Source organism: Podarcis vaucheri (assembly GCF_965113315.1).
Source record: "Podarcis vaucheri genome assembly, chromosome: 8".
In the NCBI taxonomy this organism is placed as follows: Eukaryota; Metazoa; Chordata; class Lepidosauria; order Squamata; family Lacertidae; genus Podarcis; species Podarcis vaucheri.
Window position 1 is genome coordinate 18,403,536 of NC_138766.1, and position 20,069 is coordinate 18,423,604.

The 20,069-nt window shown below is 42.1% G+C and overlaps 1 protein-coding gene across 3 annotated transcripts in view; it reads right to left on the reverse strand.

Moving 5' to 3' along the window:
* CDH18 (cadherin 18) overlaps positions 1-20,069 on the reverse strand; it is a 671,522-nt gene that overhangs the window by 39,218 nt on the left and 612,235 nt on the right. For all 3 annotated transcript variants that reach the window (XM_082234344.1, XM_082234342.1, XM_082234343.1), the window contains one exon: positions 18,051-18,304. In XM_082234344.1, the coding sequence (XP_082090470.1) occupies positions 18,051-18,304 (254 nt within the window). The remainder of the gene's footprint in view (positions 1-18,050; positions 18,305-20,069) is intronic.

Here is a 20,069-nt window from a genome sequence, read left to right on the forward strand (position 1 = left end):
TATTATTATTATTATTATTATTATTATTATTTATTATTATTAAGGTAAAGTGACCCCTGACCATTAGGTCCAGCTGTGGCCGACTGGGGTTGTGGCACTCATCTTGCTTTATTGGCTGAGGGAGCGGGCATACAGCTTCCGGGTCATGTGGTCAGCACGACTAAGCCACTTCTGGTGAACCAGAGCAGCACATGGAAATGCCGTTTACCTTCCCACTGAAGCGGTACCTATTTATCTACTTGTACTTTGACGTGCTTTCGAACTGCTAGGTTGGCAGGAGCAGGGACTGAGCAATGGGAGCTCACCCCGTCGCAGGGATTCGAACCACCGACCTTCTTGATCGGCAAGTCCTATGCTCTGTGGTTAAGAGGGAGGCAAAAATAAGCATACTGTACATTGGATTGTTGCCTCTAAGTCAAAGAAAGAGGGAAGGGAAGATGGGGGGGGGAGATATAATTTTGTGTTTGTCATCTGGGAATGGCTGTTTCTGTTGATTTTGCCTCAGCTTCCAGCCCTGAGATCTTTCACAGAAGAACTCTGAGGAGACTTTAAGTTGAGGCATAAAAATGGAGGGTGTTTCTATGTCCTAATGCTACTTTTGGATGCAAAGTCACTTTATGTTTTACTTGGCACATTTGTGAAGTTTATAGTTTCTTTAATTTTTATGCTTATATGTGTGACTGTGACATTGTAGTGATATACTTTTTATTACGTAATCATGTTTGTACTAGAGAATTTAGAGTTTTTATGTGAACTGCTTTGAGCACAGATGTACATGTGGAAAATGTGGTTTATAAATAAATTGATGATGACTAACAAAGGTGGCACACAGTCAGGGAGAGGAAAACAAGAAGTGTGCATGCACACGAAAGCTTATACCAAGAACTAACTTAGTTGGTCTTTAAGGTGCTACAGGAAGGATTTTTTTTAAATAGAAGAAGCAACATGTAGAATAGATATAAGCGGACAAACATGAAAAACTGGAAGCTGCAGTCATCAAGGTGAGAAATGAACACAGCATTAAATAAAGTCTTCATAGCAGAATCAAAAATGACAGATTTTGGAGATGCTTAAAAGTTGAAATACACAAGACTTTGCTGTAGCCATAAAAAAAGAAGTTCAGAAGAGAATGGAGAATCAAATGCAACCCCAAAGGTTATCCATGTGGGCAGAAGGACAGACGCTGGAAGATTTCAAGGCAAAGTAAAATAAGATAGAAAGGCTAGATTACCAGAAGGGCAGACAAAGAACTTCATTTTAAAGCTGTTAACTTTTTAAAGAGGAAACCAAGGCAAAACAGCAACAGGACATCATAGCAGACCATTAAACAGAGAATCTAGAACCAAAAGTTGTAAATTATCCACAAAAATGTGATATTTTGTTCATCCCAAGGCAGAACTCAAAGCTGCAGCCTCACTCATCTATAAGCAATTAATTAGTGGGCCTATGGGAGTCGTGTGACTTATGGCAGATTTGTGAGGAGGACCTGAGATTGCAAATCAATGAGCAGAAGTGGGATCAAATATGGTCCAAAGCTCCATTGAAAGCAGCACCCAGCTAGGATTCAGAAGGCTATTCCTGAAGTTTTCCTGAAGTGGCATTCCTGAAGTGCCACAGCTTTCCAAAATTAATAGGGCTGTTTCCTCGCTTTGCTGGTCTTAGAGACACCTTCCTTCATATGTGATGGGAATGTGGCGATATTCGTGTGTGTCTTTACTGCATTATCAGGTTTCATAGGTCAAACGTTTGTCTTTAGTTCTGTGATCTCTGAAAACCGCCTTGAATCCACTGATGGGATAGGAAATGCAAATCGTTGTGCTGACTAAATGGTTAGCTAACACTACATTGGCTACAAGCTCAGGGGTGCCATCTTGGTGGGGGGAGGGGCAAATCCCCTCCAATTTTGTGTGTGGCTTGCAGTAGGCCCCATTGGGGCTTCCCATGGCTGTGGCAAAATCAGGAGGTGCTGTGTAGGTTGGTGCAACCTTGTGCCACATGCACCAGTCCCCACTGTATCTCCTGATGCTGCGGGGACCAGCCCGGCCTAGCAGAAGGCTTCACTAGCCTGTGTAGCATCAGGAGATGCATTCGATTTTACATGTGGATGCTCGGCTCCTTCAATCTTGGGGGCAACCCAGTGCCTATGGTGTTGCAGATTATTGGTTCCCACTTTCCACAATGGCTCCCATGTTATACAGTGGTACCTGTTAGGATTTTAGCTCCCACAAGCTGCCAGCTGCAAGATGTTGCTGAGTCGAAAACATCATGTGATGTTCTGCTGGAGCGGGGGAAAGGAAGTCAGTGCCAGTTCACAGTGCCAGCTCAATCTGACTGGGTGGACCTTTAGGTACATCCTTCCACTCTCGGGATAGAGCAGGGTTGTGTGGCAAAACCCAGAGCTTGACTGCTCAGACATGCAGTCTTTCGTTGTTATTATTTTATGCAGTAAATAAAGTAGTTATGAAACTACAGGACTGCCTTTTCCCTCTTGTTGCTGTACAAGGGAAACTGGTATGCTTTTCTTATAAAAGAGAAGCTGCCTAATGACCAGTCGCTCTGGACTCGGTTACAGACGCTTCAGGTTACAGACCCTGCTAACCCAGAAATAGTACCTCGGGTTAAGAACTTTGCTTCAGGATGAGAACAGAAATCGCACGTCAGAGGCGTGGCGGCAGCGGGAGGCCCCATTAGCTAAAGTGGTACCTCAGGTTAAGAACAGTTTCAGGTTAAGAACGGACCTCCAGAACGAATTAAGTTCTTAACCTGAGGTACCACTGTATATAATACAGGATGTACTTTTCTCATAAATCATGAAAGCAGAAATGAGTTGCATTTCCACAAAAGTAACAACAGGATCAGGGATGGCCAATCAAGGGAGCATCACAACAGTCTCAAAACAGAAAATAGCTCTCCCTTTAACTCTCCTCTGCTGCTGCCATTCTCCCTTCCACTGAAAGTGAAGGCCTTGAAGTGGAGAGAAGAAACAAACACAATGAGGAAGCAGATAAAGAGAGACTGACAAGCAACGTCTTTCCAAGTCTACTTCGCTGAAGGTCACTGTTAACAATTGAAGCAATTACAGCCTTCTAACGGCCTGCAGACCAGCTTATGAATCTTGATTGAAAATTAAGGGAGGCGTTTATTTTCCAGAAGTGTGGCTTCACTGATACCCACAGAGTTTCATGTGTCATTGTGCATTGTCTTTTGTTGGAACTGTTTTCTACAATGCTCAATTATTTCTGAACAGTCATGCAGGGGATAGTGGATAGGGACTACAATAGCATAAGAACTTAAGAGGAGCTTTCTGGATTGAGCCAAAGGCCCATATCTAGTCCAGCATCCTGTTCTCACAGTGGCCAATCAGATACCTATGGGCATTCTGCCCACCTGTGATTGTCAGCAACTGGTATTCAAAAGTATACTGTCTTTAACAGTGGAGGTGCAGCATGGCCGTGTAGTTAGTAGCTGTTGATAGACATATCTTCCATGAATTTGTCTAATCCTCTTTTAAAATCATCCAAGTTGGTGGCCATCACTGCCTCCCGTGGAAGCAAGTTTTATAGTTTAACTATGTGCTTTGCAGAAAAAGTACTGTCTTTCATCTATCCTGAACCTTCCAACATCCAGCTTCATCAAATGTACATACTGTATGTTTCCGTCTATAAGACACCCCCATGTATAAGATGCCCCCTGTTTTGGGGACTCGGATTTAAGAAAATGGAGGGAGATGGCCTCCGTGTATAAGACACCCCTGAATTGTGGACATTATTTTAAAGAGGAAAAAATTTAGTCTTATACACAGAAAAATACTGTAAGTTCAAATGGAATGAGAGAAGGAGAAAAAAACTTGTCTCTACTTTCTCCATGCCAGGCATGGTCTTATAAACTTCTATCATGTCACCTCTGACTCACCTTTTCTCTCAACTACAAAAGTCTCAAATGCTTGTACTTTTCTTCAAGTACAAGCCTCGGTCATTCTGGTTGCCCTTTTCTGAACCTTCTTCAACCCTATAATCTTCTTTTTGAGATGGTATGATCAGAACGGTGCACAGTATTCCAAATATGGTTGTACCATAGATTTGTGTATAGGCAGTAGAGTATTGGCTGTCTTATTATCTTTCTTTTTTAAAATATTTTTTTAATTTGATTTTACATTTAGTGTTTACAGTCAGACATAAATCAGCACCACAAAAATATAGGATTACTCGTATCCTTGAACTTCCCTCCACCCCTCCATGGGCTCCATTGTTAATCTCTTTCCACTGCATCTTATATTGTCCTTGATTTTTTTTAAAAAAAATACTCCATTGTTTCCATGTTATTACAGTCCTGCTAATGTTTTTAATTGTTTATAGTGTTCTCCAAGGTAAATTATAAATTTTCTGCATTTCTTATTAAAGTTTTTTTTTAATATTCCTGGTTTCTGATCCTTCCAGTCATTTTTGCCAATTTGGCATAATCCATCAATTTGAGCAGCCACTCTTCTCTGTTAGGGATTTTGTTATCCTTCCATCTCTTAGCTAAAAGCATCCACACAGCTGTCATCATACAAGCTGCTGTTTTATTTTCAGTTCCTTCCTGAATAATTCCACAGCATGGAATTTGCCTTTTTCACAGCTGCTGTACACTGGATCAACATCTTCACTGAGCTATCCTTTATGACCCCAAGGTCTCATTCCTGGTCAGTCACTGCCTGTTCAGACCCCATGGCATGTATGTGAAATTCAGATTTCCCCCCTTACATGCATCACTTTACACTGGCTTAGACTGAATTGTGTTTGCCATTCTTCCACCTATTCAGTCAGTTTGGAAAGGTCCTTTTGGAGTTTTTCACAGTCTCTTTTTACTTCAATGACTCTGAAAAAGTTCAGCATTGGTAGAAAATTTGGCCACTCCACTGCTCAGCCCTAACTCTACAATAATAAAAGTAAAGGTAAAGGGACCCCTGACCATTAGGTCCAGTTGCGGACGACTCTGGGGTTGCGGCGCTCATCTTGCTTTATTGGCCAAGGGAGCCGGCGTAGAGCTTCCATGTCATGTGGCCAGCATGACTAAGCCGCTTCTGGTGAACCAGAGCAGTGCACGGAAACGCCGTTTACCTTCCCGTCAGAGCAGTACCTATTTATCTACTTGCACTTTGACGTGCTTTCAAACTGCTAGGTTGGCAGGAGCAGGGACCGAGCAACGGGAGCTCACCCAGTCGTGGGGATTCGAACTGCCAACCTTCTGATCAGCAAGTCCTAGGCTCTGTGATTTAGACCACAGCGCCACCAATAAAAGCCCTCAATGACTTTACTGCAGCCTTCCCCAACTGACACACTCCATAAGTTTTAGACTACAACTCCCATCACCCCAACCCAGAACAGCCATGCTGGGGTTGATGGGAGTTGTGGTTCAAAACATCTGGACAGCAGCAAGGGAGGACTGCTTTACTAGAAGGAATTCATCAACCTCCAAGTTAAGACAATATATTAATACTATTAACATTTAAACAATGAAAATAAAAAGAACTGGCAACAGAGGCAATATTATCCTTCGATCAATTTCTTTAAAACCAATGCTTAAAAAACAAAATGCTTTCAATGCTATAGGTGTTTTCTTCCATGAACATGCCCTCGGTGTTCAAGTAACTTGAATAGACTGGAATATCCAAATTCTCAGAGCTTGCTTGGCAGATTTTCTTAACAGATAGACACAGTCTATATTCTTGAAAGTCATTTAGAAGGTTCAATAACATAGCAGCATCCACATTCTTCTCAGTGTAGCCTGGTATCCCAAAGATGAATTGGAAAGCCCAAGTATCTCCTAAAAAAGCTATGGAATGCTGCAAACTGGACATAAACTCAGCCTCACACTCTGCAGGCGAGCCAGTAATGTTCCATGCCACAATGAAATTGTATCTTTACAGAGACTATGAAAAAGAAAGACTGCAATGTGAGAGGAACAGAGGGTATCCTCAAGGCAGAACAGGGGCTGGCAAACTACTCTTCTACAGAGGAAGTCAGAGAAGACAATTAGAGCTGGAAAAAAAAAACACGCACACACTACAACAGCCTTCTTTTCTGAATTTGACTGGATTTAAGCATCATTTATTCTCAACAAATTTAGTTTATTTTGATTTGGTTGATTGAAAAATGTATTTTTTTTAGCTCATTGCTTCCTGTACAAGGTTAAAAAATGCAAATAAATGTAACAGTATAAAGGCTGGTTCACGTGGTAACAGTATAACGACTGCAATAACACTTTGTGAAGAAGTTATCATGTAGTGTTATAAGTCTTCAAACCAACCCAGGAGCAACACTTTACAATGAAGTCAGGTCACACATTCAACAACAAGTTATCACATATAGCAGCTTTCCCTAGCCTAGTGCCTTTCAGATGCTTTGAACTAAAATTCCCATCTGACCCAACTAACCCATCTGACCCACGCTGGCTAGATCTGATGGGAGTTGTAGTCCCAAACATCTGGATGGCACCTGGTTGGGGAAGACTGGCGCAGAGAACTGAAATGTTGTATATGCATGGGCGAGCTATGGGGCAGATTCAACTAAACTCTTGCACTAGTGGAAGCCAGAGCAATGAGTCCTGCCAACACAACCGGGGCTAACCATCTCACCTCCCTACACCAGCTCTAGAAGGTCAGGAGAACCCCCAGAACAGCACATGGGGATAGGAGAGGGGAGATCATTCCATCTGGTAAGCAGAAATCAGCAACACTTAGTTCCACTCCTTGAATTTACAAGAATTTCCCTCTGCCTTTCTCTTTCTACAATTTTCCAGCCACTTATGGTCAAACTTTCTGTGGCGACTGGCCATGTTGGCTGTTTATGTTCTCAAGTGAAATTTAGTATGAACTAGCAAAAAACCCGAAGATCATGGGCACTGGGCCCATCACCTCCTGGCAAATAGAAGGGGAAGAAATGGAGGCAGTGAGAGATTTTACTTTCTTGGGCTCCATGATCACTGCAGATGGTGACAGCAGCCACGAAATTAAAAGACGCCTGCTCCTTGGGAGAAAAGCAATGACAAACCTAGACAGCATCTTAAAAAGTAGAGACATCGCCTGGCCAACAATGGTCCGTATAGTAAAAGCTATGGTCATCCCAGTGGTGATGTATGGAAGTGAGAGCTGGATCATAAAGAAGGCTGATCGCTGAAGAATTGATGCTTTTGAATTATGGTGCTGGAGTCCCATGGACTGCAAGAAGATCAAACCTATCCATTCTTAAGAAAATCAGTCCTGAGTGCTACTGGAAGGACAGATCATGAAGCTGAGGCCCCAATACTTTGGTCACCACATGAGAAGAGAAGACTCCCTGGAGGGCACAAGGAGAAGGGGACGACAGAGGACGAGATGATTGGATAGTGTTCTCGAAGCTACCAGCATGAGTTTGACCAAACTGCGGGAGGCAGTGGAAGACAGAAGTGCCTGACGTGCTCTGGTCCATGGGGTCATGAAGAGTTGGACACGATTAAACGACTAAACAACAACAACAAGCAAAGCAACCATGTGATAGGCAGGAAAGTGTTTGTATCCTACAAGAATACCACTGAGATGTAGCCCTTCTTTGTGTATCCTGGATACAGAGGCAAACTAGGCACTCTCACCCATTCTGTGGGACCTAGATCCCTATCTGTAAGAGTAGCTGTCCAGCACCAGAAGAAGAGGGATACACTTAGAGAAACTAATGGCTTTGGATCTAAACCTGGTCCCTGTGCTTGATGACCCCAGCAGTTAAGAATCAAGCATACTTCTAATGGTATAATACTGTCCCTTCATCTGTCCAATGAGGCTGAATGTTGGAAGATTTAGGGCAGTACTTCTTCATGCAGTGCATAGTCAAACTATGGGACTCATTCCCTCAGGAGACAGTGATGGTCACCAACTTGGATGGCTTAGAATGAGGATTAGCTAAATTCATGGAGGAGAGGGCTATTTCAATGGCTAATAGCCATGATGTAGCCATGCTAGGCCTCCACAGTTGGAGTCAGCAACGCTTCCCACTACCAATTGCTGGAAACCACAGGAGGGGTGAGTGCTTTTGTGCTCATATTCTGCTTCCTGGTTTCCCTCAGGCATCCGGTTGGCCACTGTGAGAACAGGATACTAGACTAGATATAGGGCCTGATCCAACAGGCTATTCTTATGTTCTTGCATCCATAGCTCCACAACAGGTTATGTTTATGGGCATGGCTTTAAGAAAAGTGGGGTAGAATGTTGCAAATTGGAGGAAGCACACAATATATTAATTGGCCATGGTGAGATAGAAGAAGGAAGGAAGGAAGCAAGAAGGAGTTTGGATTTTATATCCCGCTTTATCAATACCCTTAGGAGTCTCAAAGCGGCAAACAATCTCATTTTCCCTTCCTCCCCCATAACAAACACTCTGTGAGGTGAGTGAGGCTGAGAGACTTCAGAGAAGTGTGACTAGCCCAAGGTCACCCAGCAGCTGCACATGGAGGAGCAGGGAATCAAACCAGGTTCACCAGGTTACAAGTCCACTGCTCTTAACCACTACACCACACTGGTTACAATGTGTTACACCACACAATGTCTTACACCAATATGTTACACCACACAATGTGTTACACCACACTGGTCACAAGCAAACTTTGGTAAACTAAGTGTTAAAGTCCATCAGTGCTACCTGCTAAAACAAAGGTGGGTAGGAAATGGGCTCTTCTACAGTGCCTGCAGGAGCAAGTATCTCAAGCACCACAATATATCACTTCATACTATGTAATACTGCGCAACAATTAGACAAAGTGGAAAGCCAGAGGCAGCAATAAGGCTCTGTGCCATGCTCCACTAACTCCTCATAAAATGAACACTTCAAAGTGCACAGAAAACACTTTTTAAAAATTGTGCAAGGTTGCTTTAATCTGGGACATGCACTCCACATTGCCTGGAAATAAAGCAGGTGCATTAAAAAGGGGAAAAGGAAAAGGAACAGAGGAGTGAAGCTTGTTGAAATATTCTCTCTGTTTACTAGCATTTAGCTGCTAAGCAAACCATGTAGTATAATTCCTAATGCAGTCTGCAAAATGCCAAGATCACTCGAAGCTCTCTATCACTCATCAGTCACAGCAATGGTTAATGAACAGCATTACAATGGAGAGGATCAATGCCATTGGATACAAAATACTCAAGTTTAATTTCCAGTCATCTCCCATTACAAGGTATGCTTTCTCAATAACCCCCCCCCCCAATATAGAATATCTTCTAGAAACTGTTGTAGCACCAAGTGAAGATATTTGATGTATTTATTTATTCAATTTATATCCTATATGTGTTGTACCTTTTACAGTCATGTGAAGGTGTAACTCCCAAATTTTCTGCGCTTGAAGAGCATTCAAAATATATTTGTGTTGCTGACTTGTTGAAATCCTGGCTGTTAACATTGCTGGACCCCGAGGCAGAACAGCAATTCCCCATAGCCCCCCCCCCCAAGCCAAGGCACATTGTGCCTAAGGCTGAAAATTTCAAAGCTACCTCTCTCTGAGGATAAAGAAATAAATAAAAATATATTAAATAACTAAAAAATAATCTGTCCTTTTATTACATCAACAACCAGCTGTCTGACTGAGGCAGTAGTATGTCCGATAGTGGGGCTGGCCCACTCTGTTAAGAACTTGTGAAAAACAGCTGAAATTTTGTTCAAATGTTGCCTGATCTAAACAACAAAGGGAATTTCATATGAATATATTAAACTCTTGCAGGGGTGAGGGTGGCAAATGATCCATTCGTTTGCATTTGCTTCTAATAATTGTTATTCTGACTATACCAAGTGGCCTTTAAAGTCTGACGTAAAACCAGATCAAAGCCCCTCTGAAGACTTCCTGTTCCAGATATAGCAAGTGAAGGCAACATTATGACTAGAGGGAACATTCCCTTTAAATAGTTGCTCAAGGTAATGGTTTGTCTGTGAGAGTGTTTTGCTGTCGATGTATATTTAACATCCAACAGAAGCACTTCCATCTATCGGGTAAAGCAGTGGCTTCCAACCTTCTCATGGCTGAAGAACCCTTGTGGCCAGTTGTGATAGCCTGAGAAATCCTAACCCCCTCTCTTCACCATTAACCCAACACAAAAAGAAAAGAGAGAGGAAACACTGGTGATAAGTGGTATATTGAAAATTCAAAAGGCAAATTGGTACTAATTCATGATACATCTATTCAAGATGGCTGAACAATTGAAAATTAGAAAGTTTCAAAGATGTTATTCAGTGAGTTTATCCTCAAGAGTTCAGCGAAGTACTCTGGTATAAAGACTGGATGACCTCAAACCAGAGAAAGTTGGTCAGACTGAAATCCCATCAATTTTAATGAAGTATAAGTACAAATACTTTTCTTTGAACTGAGGTCAAAACACATGTTAAATATTGTATCCTAAACAACTCATATGGCTTTCCTCCTAATTTAATAGGTGTCAATTCCTGTTTGCGCATGAAACATTTTAAATTAACTTGTAGAAGATGAAAAGTCTTCCATGTGAATATCCAGATTTTCACAAAGCTTCTTCCAATTCAAAGGAAAATCATGTTATGCCTGGTCATCCTACTATGTACTTATTTATTTAGAAAACTCATATGCCACACTTTGTCAAAAGACCACTGGGTGATTTACAGCATAGAACACAAACGTCAATATGTAACATATCATAATTCCTTTCCAGGCAAGTAAATTTCCTCAAAATTAAGATTCGGCTCAAGCAAAACCACACAATATACAGAGATGCCACTAGATGTCACCTGTAGCAAATTGGGAGAGTTCCACTCAGATAAATCATCTGTAAGAATTTCAAGGAGCGGAAGGTAAAAAAATGTTTCAGTAACATCAAGATCAACATGTATCAGCAGCATTTATTGGTCAGAGGATCGGCACACTTCGCTGAAAATCTGAACTATTCTATCAAACGAGAACACAATCAAAGAGAGGGAACATGATACATGTTTAATGTTATAGTGCAAGCTTTTCAAACCTAGTGCTCTGCAAATGTTTCAGACAACTCTCAACAACTCCAGCCATAATGGTCAAGGGTCAGGGATTGCAAGGCCATAGACCAAAGCATATGGAAGGCACCTGGTTGAGGAAGGCGGTTCCAGTGGTTAGACATCACTACAGGATTGGGCTGTGGAGTTTTGAAGGTATGAAGATCATGAGAGTCTTAATCTCAGGGTTGTGGGTTCACACTGGGATTCATGCATTGCAGGAAGTTGGACTCGGTGACCCCCCTGATCCCTTTCAACTCTACAATTCTGTTATTTCTAATTTCTATGAATTAAGGTTTTTAAAGTGTAACCTTAAAAACGAGCAATTGACCCTGAGGGTTGTTACAGCACTGTCTTAATAATAATAACAACAACAACAGCAACAATAAATTATTATTATTATTATTATTATTATTATTATTATTATTATTATTATTATTATTATTATTACCCCGCCCATCTGGCTGAGTTTCCCCAGCCATCTGGGTGGCTCCCAATCAAGTGTTACAAACAATACAATATTAAACATTGGAAACTTCCCTAAACAGGGCTGCCTTCAGATGTCTTTTAAAAATAGGATAGCTGCTTATTTCCTTGACATCTGATGGGAGGGCGTTCCACAGGGAGGGTGCCACTACCAAGAAGGCGCTCTGTCTGGTTCCCTGTAACCTCACTTCTCACAATGAGGGAACCGCCAGAAGGCCCTCGGCGCTGGATCTCAGTGTCTGGGCTGAAAGATGGGGGTGAAGACGCTCCTTCAGGTATACAGGACAGAGGCCGTTTAGGGCTTTAAAGGTCAGCACCAACACTTTGAATTGTGCTCAGAAATGTACTGGGAGCCAATGCAGATACCTCAGGACTGGTGTTATGTGGTACCAGCGCCCACTCCCAGTCACCAGTCTAGCTGCCGCATTCTGGATTAATTGCAGTTTCTGGGTCACCTTCAAAGGTAGCCCCACATAAACCCATTCCAAAGTAAACCCATTTCAAACCTAATCCAAAGGGAAACAATCAAACAGCATTCCATGGGGCAATAAAATTAAGGATACAAAATGTATTGCTGAACTCTCATGAGTATCTGCTTCAGAAATGTCCCAATAAAACAACCAGGGCACACAAAGTGGATTACGAGAAATGTTCATTAATTGTTTGTTGGATTAGTGTCATCCTTCAATAGCTCTCTCGTCAGAAGCCAAGTGGCTTGCAGCCAGCACTGTAATCAGATACAGAGCACAGCTTGATACTGATATGACACAGAGCTCATGGAATTTGCATCTCATAGCTAATGCGAGCCATTAGGATGGATAAAACATATCAAATGAGGCACCAGAGTCATCTTTTTCATAAACTTTCAGCCTTGAACATACAAGTAACCTCCCACTGTTTGACTCTCAGTCCACCTAGCTCAGTGGAGTCTACTCATAAGTGACAACAGCGTTGTCCTAGCTATCCAAAGTCTTCTTCCCATCTTTGCTGTGCAAGATCCTTGTAAGTGGAGGTGTCAGAGATTGCAACTAGAACTTTAAGATTGCACATCATGTGCTATGCCCTCTCCCAATATAACACTGCTTTAAATCAGCCTCCCACAACCAAATACCCTCCAGATATTTTGAACCATAACACCCAACATCCAAAATATATGGAGGCCACCAAGGTTGGTAGGAAGCCTGAACAATGTTCTGTCTAGTCCAAAGCACTCCATCTCTACTCTCATCACTGGCTCAACTCTCTAAAGGCCAAAGTTCTTTCCCAGATGACCTTTACAGTCCATAATATGAGTTGAACCTCATATTTTCAACACAGAGGACATTTTTGATGGCCCCTTGCATGGCTAAAAATACAAAAATACAACAAAATAAACAGAGACAAGTGCTACAACATAGTATCCCTTCTAATATATAAATGTAAGAACTTGGGGCTTTGTGCCTAAACTATACATGACTGTGAAAAGACTCTGGCCAAGAACTGCCAAGGTTTTACCATAGAGGAAAAAATATTTCAAAAGAATTACTAAGTGCAAACCAACAGAGTCAGAAGAAAGAGCTGGAAAGCATGCTGATGTACTCATACATGAATTTTGTCAGGTAAAAAGCAGCCGGTATAATAAAACCAGCATGCAGAATGAGAAACTAAAGAAAATTTCCTAGCACTAGTGGTAGATTTTAAAAATAACTCTTTTTAAAATCCCCTTTATCTTAACAAGCACTAGCGTATCTAATGACATGGAAGCTGACATTGTATGCTCTGTTGAACTCATAACTAAAATTTGATGAATTATAATACTGAAATCCAAGAAAGCAAGTATAAAAGGAGGAAAAAGAAAGGAGAGGAAAGCTTAACGAAAGACAATTAGAGTGGAATAGCTAGCATACCTTCAGATAAGTTAATTGCATTTTAACTTATCATCTCTTTGTCTATATCAAAGTGAAAAGTCCAGCAGTCCAAGGGCAGCTAACTCTGTAAACTTTACAAAATTGAGGTCACAATTTCCATTTATTCATTCAGGAGCCCTTCATTTTCCTCACAAGCGATTGGTCAATGAACTCTGGGTTGTATCCAACAAAATTTTACTCAGAAAAGATACAGTGAAATTAATTGACCTAAGTTAGTCTCTTTCACTAATTTGAATAGGTGAATGTGTGTGTGTGTGTGTGTGTGTGTGTGTGTGTGTGTCTTCTTTGGGGAAAAATCATAGCATATAATTACTAACAAAAATCAGAATTAAATTTTTGTATATATTAGGAAAGTTAAGAGATCCAGTTTCCTTGTAAGGCAGGCAGATAAACTCCAGAATCAAGTAGTTTACTCAAAAGCAGAACCCAGCACATGGCACGAAAAATGGCTATAATAACTGGGGGTAAAAATGTTAGTTTGTCAATAGGTAAAGGTGAAGGTAAAGGTACCCCTGCCCGTACGGGACAGTCGTGTCTGACTCTAGGGTTGTGCGCCCATCTCACTTAAGAGGCCGGGGGCCAGCGCTGTCCGGAGACACTTCCAGGTCACGTGGCCAGCGTGACAAAGCTGCTCTGGCGAGCCAGCACCAGCGTAGCACACGGAAACGCCGTTTACCTTCCCGCTATAAAGTGGTACCTATTTATCTACTTGCACTTAAGGGTGCTTTCGAACTGCTAGGTGGGCAGGAGCTGGGACCGAAAGACGGGAGCTCACCCCACCGCGGGGATTCGAACCGCCGACCATGCGATCGGCAAGCCCTAGGCACTGAGGTTTTACCCACAGCGCCACCCGCTGTCAATACTATGTTGGTACTATGTCAATACTATGTTGATACTATATCAATACTATGTTGCAATTAGCTACTATGAGCAATTTCCCTACGGAAAAATGATATGGAAATTTGGTGGTGTTTTCTGAAGCAAACATATTACAATTCCAAAGAAAGGCAAAAAGACTTCCAAAAACGCCAGTAAAATTGTTCTTTGCATCCTTAAGGCTGTCACTAAAAATAATCTGAAAATGACATTTGATGCAAAATTGGATGTTTCTTCTCATGCAGAACATCTTATTTTAAAATATCTAAAAGTGTTTCAGTTACTAGTGACAGATTACCGTATTTTTCGCTCTATAAGACGCACCAGACCATAAGACGCACCTAGTTTTTGGAGGAGGAAAACAAGAAAAAAAATATTCTGAATTTCAGAAGCCAGAACAGCAAGAGGGATCGCTGCGCAGCGAAAGCAACGATCCCTCTTGCTGTTCTGGCTTCTGGGATAGCTGCACAGCCTGCATTCGCTCCATAATACGCACACACATTTCCCCTTACTTTTTAGGAGGGAAAAAGTGAGTCTTATAGAGCAAAAAATATGGCAATCCGCCTCAGGTAAAATCAAAGGTAAGCTCATCTAATATGAGCAATCTCACTTGCCCAGGTAAAAATTGCTTGGTTTTCTCCTCCTCCTGCAATGTGCAAAATTGGAGCAGTGCAAACATACTTGCAGGGATGGCAGATTGGCTCCATGGGCACAGGTGCATTGTCCCAGCCTCCTAACCTCATGTCCCATCCTGGCTTGCAGCAAGGAACAAGCTCATGAAAAAATCCTAGATGCAAGGAACTGCTGGACATGTAGCCCCCATAGTATCCAGTCAAACCCACTGAACACTCAGGTGCCCTTGAAAATCGTGGATCCTTTGGTTCCTTGATGACCTGGGCATGCCCAGAAGCTCAGCTAACATTCAAAACCAGAACACACCTCTCAGGAGCTGATTCAGAATGCAGCCAAGCCTTAAGAGCTGGAGATTTGTGTTCCAGACCAAATAATAATGAATTCTGGCAACATCAGTGTCAAGAATACTAGCCATACTTCTTGGGAGGGTTTTACACATTCCAAGTGTAATAAGAGAATGACAGGAACTATTGGCTATGTTGTAACTTGACAATAGATAAAAGCGGGGTATTGTTAGACAGCAAATATTTCTGACTTTCGGTGCGTGAAAATGTGTCTTAGAATCTTAAAAATGGGATCCTGCAAAATTTCATGCTAATCCTTCAGCTATGTTGATAAAACCATACATAGAAGATATGCTTTAATTAATATCTACCTATCTATCTACACACACAAACACCATTAAAAGTTAGAAACGTATCTAACAATACTTTCCCACACTGTTAAAGAAAACCAGAAAATAATTTCCAACCTTTTCATAATAAAAGGATTAGGTTACTGCGGCATATATCCATTACAGATTTGCATACCTTTTGCTAAAAGGGTTTACTGTAATCTTAGCTTGGTTTGTTTACCCTCCGAATTCGCTTATTTAGAGCGTTTGTTTACCCTCAACATTCAATTGTTTAGCGACAGCTACACAATCTTTATTTTTTAAAAAAGAAAAATCCCTCCCACTTCCCGTAGGATCCAGAACAAACAAGCAAACCTACTAGCACACTAAAGACATAATGCTAGGTTTAATCTTTCACCTAAGCCGGAAGAAGCAATGCAATTTTCATTTTAGGGAAAGAAAGTTGATTCAGATTTGGAGACTTAAAACCCTAATCTTAAAACATTTGCATCATTATGCAACTCCATCATAACGTCCCCACAACACTGGCATGATTTCATGGTTTGGGGCTTCAAGCTGATGCCTTGTCTTAAAACTCTGTTATGCTAAGTTGTGCAGAATGAATCTTTGAATATTGCATATTTGTCTGATTGTTTACAAAAGTCCAAGCTGTTGCACACAACCAAGCTGCCTCTCTTAACCATTAAGCACATCCTCTCCCATTGAAAAGGGATCAATGGTGGAGGAAAGTGTGGATTTTGTGGGGGCTGCTCTTCTGCAGGAAACTTGGGTCACCAGAGACAAGGAATAGTTTTAACTTCCACATCACTAATGCCTCTGGATTCACAAGTTTATGTTCTGTCTCTTCCATATCAGTAAGCAGTGCCATTAACTCACATGGGAGAAAAGTAAAAATTACAGCTAAGACTCCATTACAGTGAAGGAAAACCCTCATATCTATCTCTGGCATTGGGCACATTAAACACAATGTGCCAGTGCTTTGAACATCTTTCTACACATGTGGGATCTTACAATATATATGACCTCTCTCCATTCATCATAATGGCAGGCATTTGGCTTCTCGAGAGCTTTCTTTGTATGCTCCTAATGCCAATAAACCCATCATAAAATGTTTTGCCTGATACTTATAAGTGAACAACTTTACAAATTCTGTGTCACCACACTACTCAATACACCATCTATTACTGTTTAAAAATAAGTATAAAGTGATGCATTATTTAACAGTAAGCAAAATGATGCATTTGGTTTGAGCCCAGGAATATATGCCATATGGAATGGACAAAAATGCTTAGTTCTTCCTTTGTAGGAGACTATATGAAGAGATGAAGCTGTCTTATAGAATCAAAATTTTGATCCACTTAGCCAAGTACAGTGCAAGTAGATAAATAGGTACTGCTGCGGTGGGAAGGTAAATGGCATTTCTGTGTGCTCTGGCATCCATCACAGTGTTCCATTGCACCAGAAGCAGTTTGGTCATGCTGGCCACATGACTCGGAAAGCTGTCTGTGGACAAACACCAGCTCCCTCGGCCTGAAAAATGAGATGAGCGTCGCACCCCATGGCCACCTTTGCTTGGACTTAACCATCCAGGGGTCCTTTAACTTTTACCTTTACTCTATGAGTAGTCTAGAAAGGTCCCAAGCAGGTGTCATCCCAATTCCTCCTGAGATCCTTTTAATGTAAGATACTAAAGATTCAGCATGTGCTCTACCAGTAAACTATTATTCCTTTCTCAACTTGATTAGTAGTTTTGATACCAAACATAGGAGCCAACTCCTAGGGGGCTGAGGTCCCTTCGGTCTTCTCCAATAAAATATTTGAGAAGGGGCCAGCCCTCCCAAAGTTAATGGGCCTTGACATTCATGTGCCACATTTTGTGATCGGTTATACGGGGCAGGCCTTACCTGGGCCCTCCAATATTTCATTCAAGCTGCCACCCCTGCTAACAAAGTTGTATCACTCCCAAGCAAACTCTGGTGGTGAGAGTCAGTAGGATTGTAGCCAGCCAGAGGCACTGAGAAACAACAGATAAGTAAAAGCATCTTTGGGGCAATGCCAAGGTTTTCCAAAGTACCATCAACCAATCAATAGTCCCCTCCCCAAAAGTAGCCCAATGAAGAGCGATCCTGTTGAGATTTAGCTAGAAAATGAAAACAGAAAACCGTGGGTGGTTGGGTGGGTGAGTTGGAATACAGAAGAGCATGTCTGGCAGGCTGATACCCTAAATTTCGTTCCAGCTCCCGCTGGTCACTAATATTAAGCAGGTAAGTCGCAACAAGTCTCTGAGTTTCAGTAACCCTTTCTATTGTTAGCGTATATGTGGGACATTTATTTTTACCCAACTTTACTTTCTTCAATAATAAAAATGTGTAAGCTCCAACACTTCTCATTTTTAATAAGGGATCGAGGAAGTTTTCCATAGTACAGCTTTATGAAGACTACAAATTTCCCACCTCACGGTTTCCCCACCTCCACCCCATACTATTTTTAGTTAACTGAAGATCTATGAATATACTAGCATACCTTACTACATTGTTCGCGCTGTCTGGGTCTTGTGCTGTAACTGTGCCCACCGCAGTCCCAATTTCGGCGTTTTCGTAAACATCCATGACATAGGAAGGCAAAGTGAACAATGGAGGCTCATCCACGTCCCCAACAATGATCTTCAACATAGTTACATCTTTAAAAGGTCCTAAGTGTGAGAAGCGGAAATCGAGGTGGGTATTTGCTCCTTCTATATTAAGAGTATAGGATTTCTTTTTTTCATAGTTCAGTGGCTGTGGGAAGAAAAGAAATTTCACATTACCACTATGAGTTTGGGTTTGAGTTATTTCACAAAACGCATTATTTCGCTGCCTTATTTCCACCATCAGAGAGGGGTTTTCCAGCCTCAGAATTGCTTGTGTAATATAGTTTGAACAGACTTGATCACAGCATCCTTTACTGCACTTTACCTGTAGCACCTTTATACTGTATTATAGTGGCAGGCTTTGGTAATGCTGCGTTTAACCCCTCCACTTCCTGTAGCTTGAAACTATGTACTAAGTGCATAATGGCATCTGACTCCTGGAAATAAATGAACACTCTTGAGTTTGCAATGAGATAACCACCTGCACCTGACTCGTGAAAAAGACGCGTGCACTGCCCCCCATATTTTATTTGAATTGGCACCCCTTGCTACAGTGGCAAGGCACAAACTATTAAAGTGAAACAGTTTTACAGCAATATCTATTGGACTAATGCAGAATATATCTGAAATTAAATTGGGCAGATGTAATTAACGGATGCTTAGACCTGTAAGGATGCTGGGTGGCCCAATTACAATGCTTCTGTACAACAATCATGACAACGTGGTTGGGATACCACTAATCATTATGTATTACCTAGTGTGTTAGATGTATATCCTGCCTGATCCCCAAGGCACCAAGAGGCTTATGTACAGTGAAAGGAAACTTGCCTAATTGACAGTGCACAGTCCTGTGAAAGACTAGTCTGTGAAGCTTGCAAACCTTACACTTAATCCTATGGTCCTCGATTATCATCGCACCCATAAACACTCAGATGGGAGTAGGTTGGCTCAGCATCCTTCTATGAACCAAAAACTGGTAAGGGGTGCTAGGATCCAGTTCCTACAGGATTCTGCACGGGCAAAATTCAGAAAGATACCTTCGTAGAAAAGGAGTGGCCTCTTTCTGCATCTACGGGGTGGAACAGGCGCAGAACCCTTGTGCTCCACCTTCATTCCTGACATCTAGAGCATGCTTGCCTGCTGGTTGCTGCTGGGGAATTCCCCTTGGCCGTTGGTATTGAGGGGCAGTCTTCCAGCAAAAGAGGGAAAATGTGAATAGGCCAATCAGCAGTCCCACTTGGAGGGTGGTGCTTCGCTGGCTGCCCAGGCATTGGCTGTTGCCCTGCCCAGCCTGGCAGCGAGGCTTAAAAGGCTGGCTGCGTGTGGCTTCCACAGTACAGTTGGCTGAAGAGCAAAACCTTCCAACCCACTCCTTTTTATCATCCTGTTTCCATTTCAGGCCAATTCTTACCATGCTTCTAAAATCTATATTCATTTTCAGGTTCTGCTTAGTGTCGTTTTCCCTTTAGCTAGGTCTTATTGGTTTAACCAAAGGGGTTTTTTTTTTGGACTTCCGGGGTTGGCGCGATCCAAAAATGGCGGATTCCCTCCGAGCTCCGGAGGGAATCGGCTCAGTGGAGGATGGGTCTTTGCCGTGCCGGCGACACGGGGACCCTTAAAAACCGCAGGCACGGAAGCCTGCGGACTGAAGACTCGGTGGGCGCCTAAAGCGCCCCCCCTGATTCACGAAGAGCCTTTTTAAAGGCTGCGGAGAGGATACAGGGGGCGGCGTGGCGCTGAGAGTCGATCGCTACCTCCGCTGAGTGAAGCCGCGAGCCATGATTGGAGAGCGCTGACTTCCTTCCTTGAAATTTGGACTGAAAAGAAGAACCCGTGAGTAAATTGGATTTGGACTTTAAGAATTTTTCCCTTTGAATTTGAGACGATCGGGGGTGTGCTAAAAGGAAGTCCGC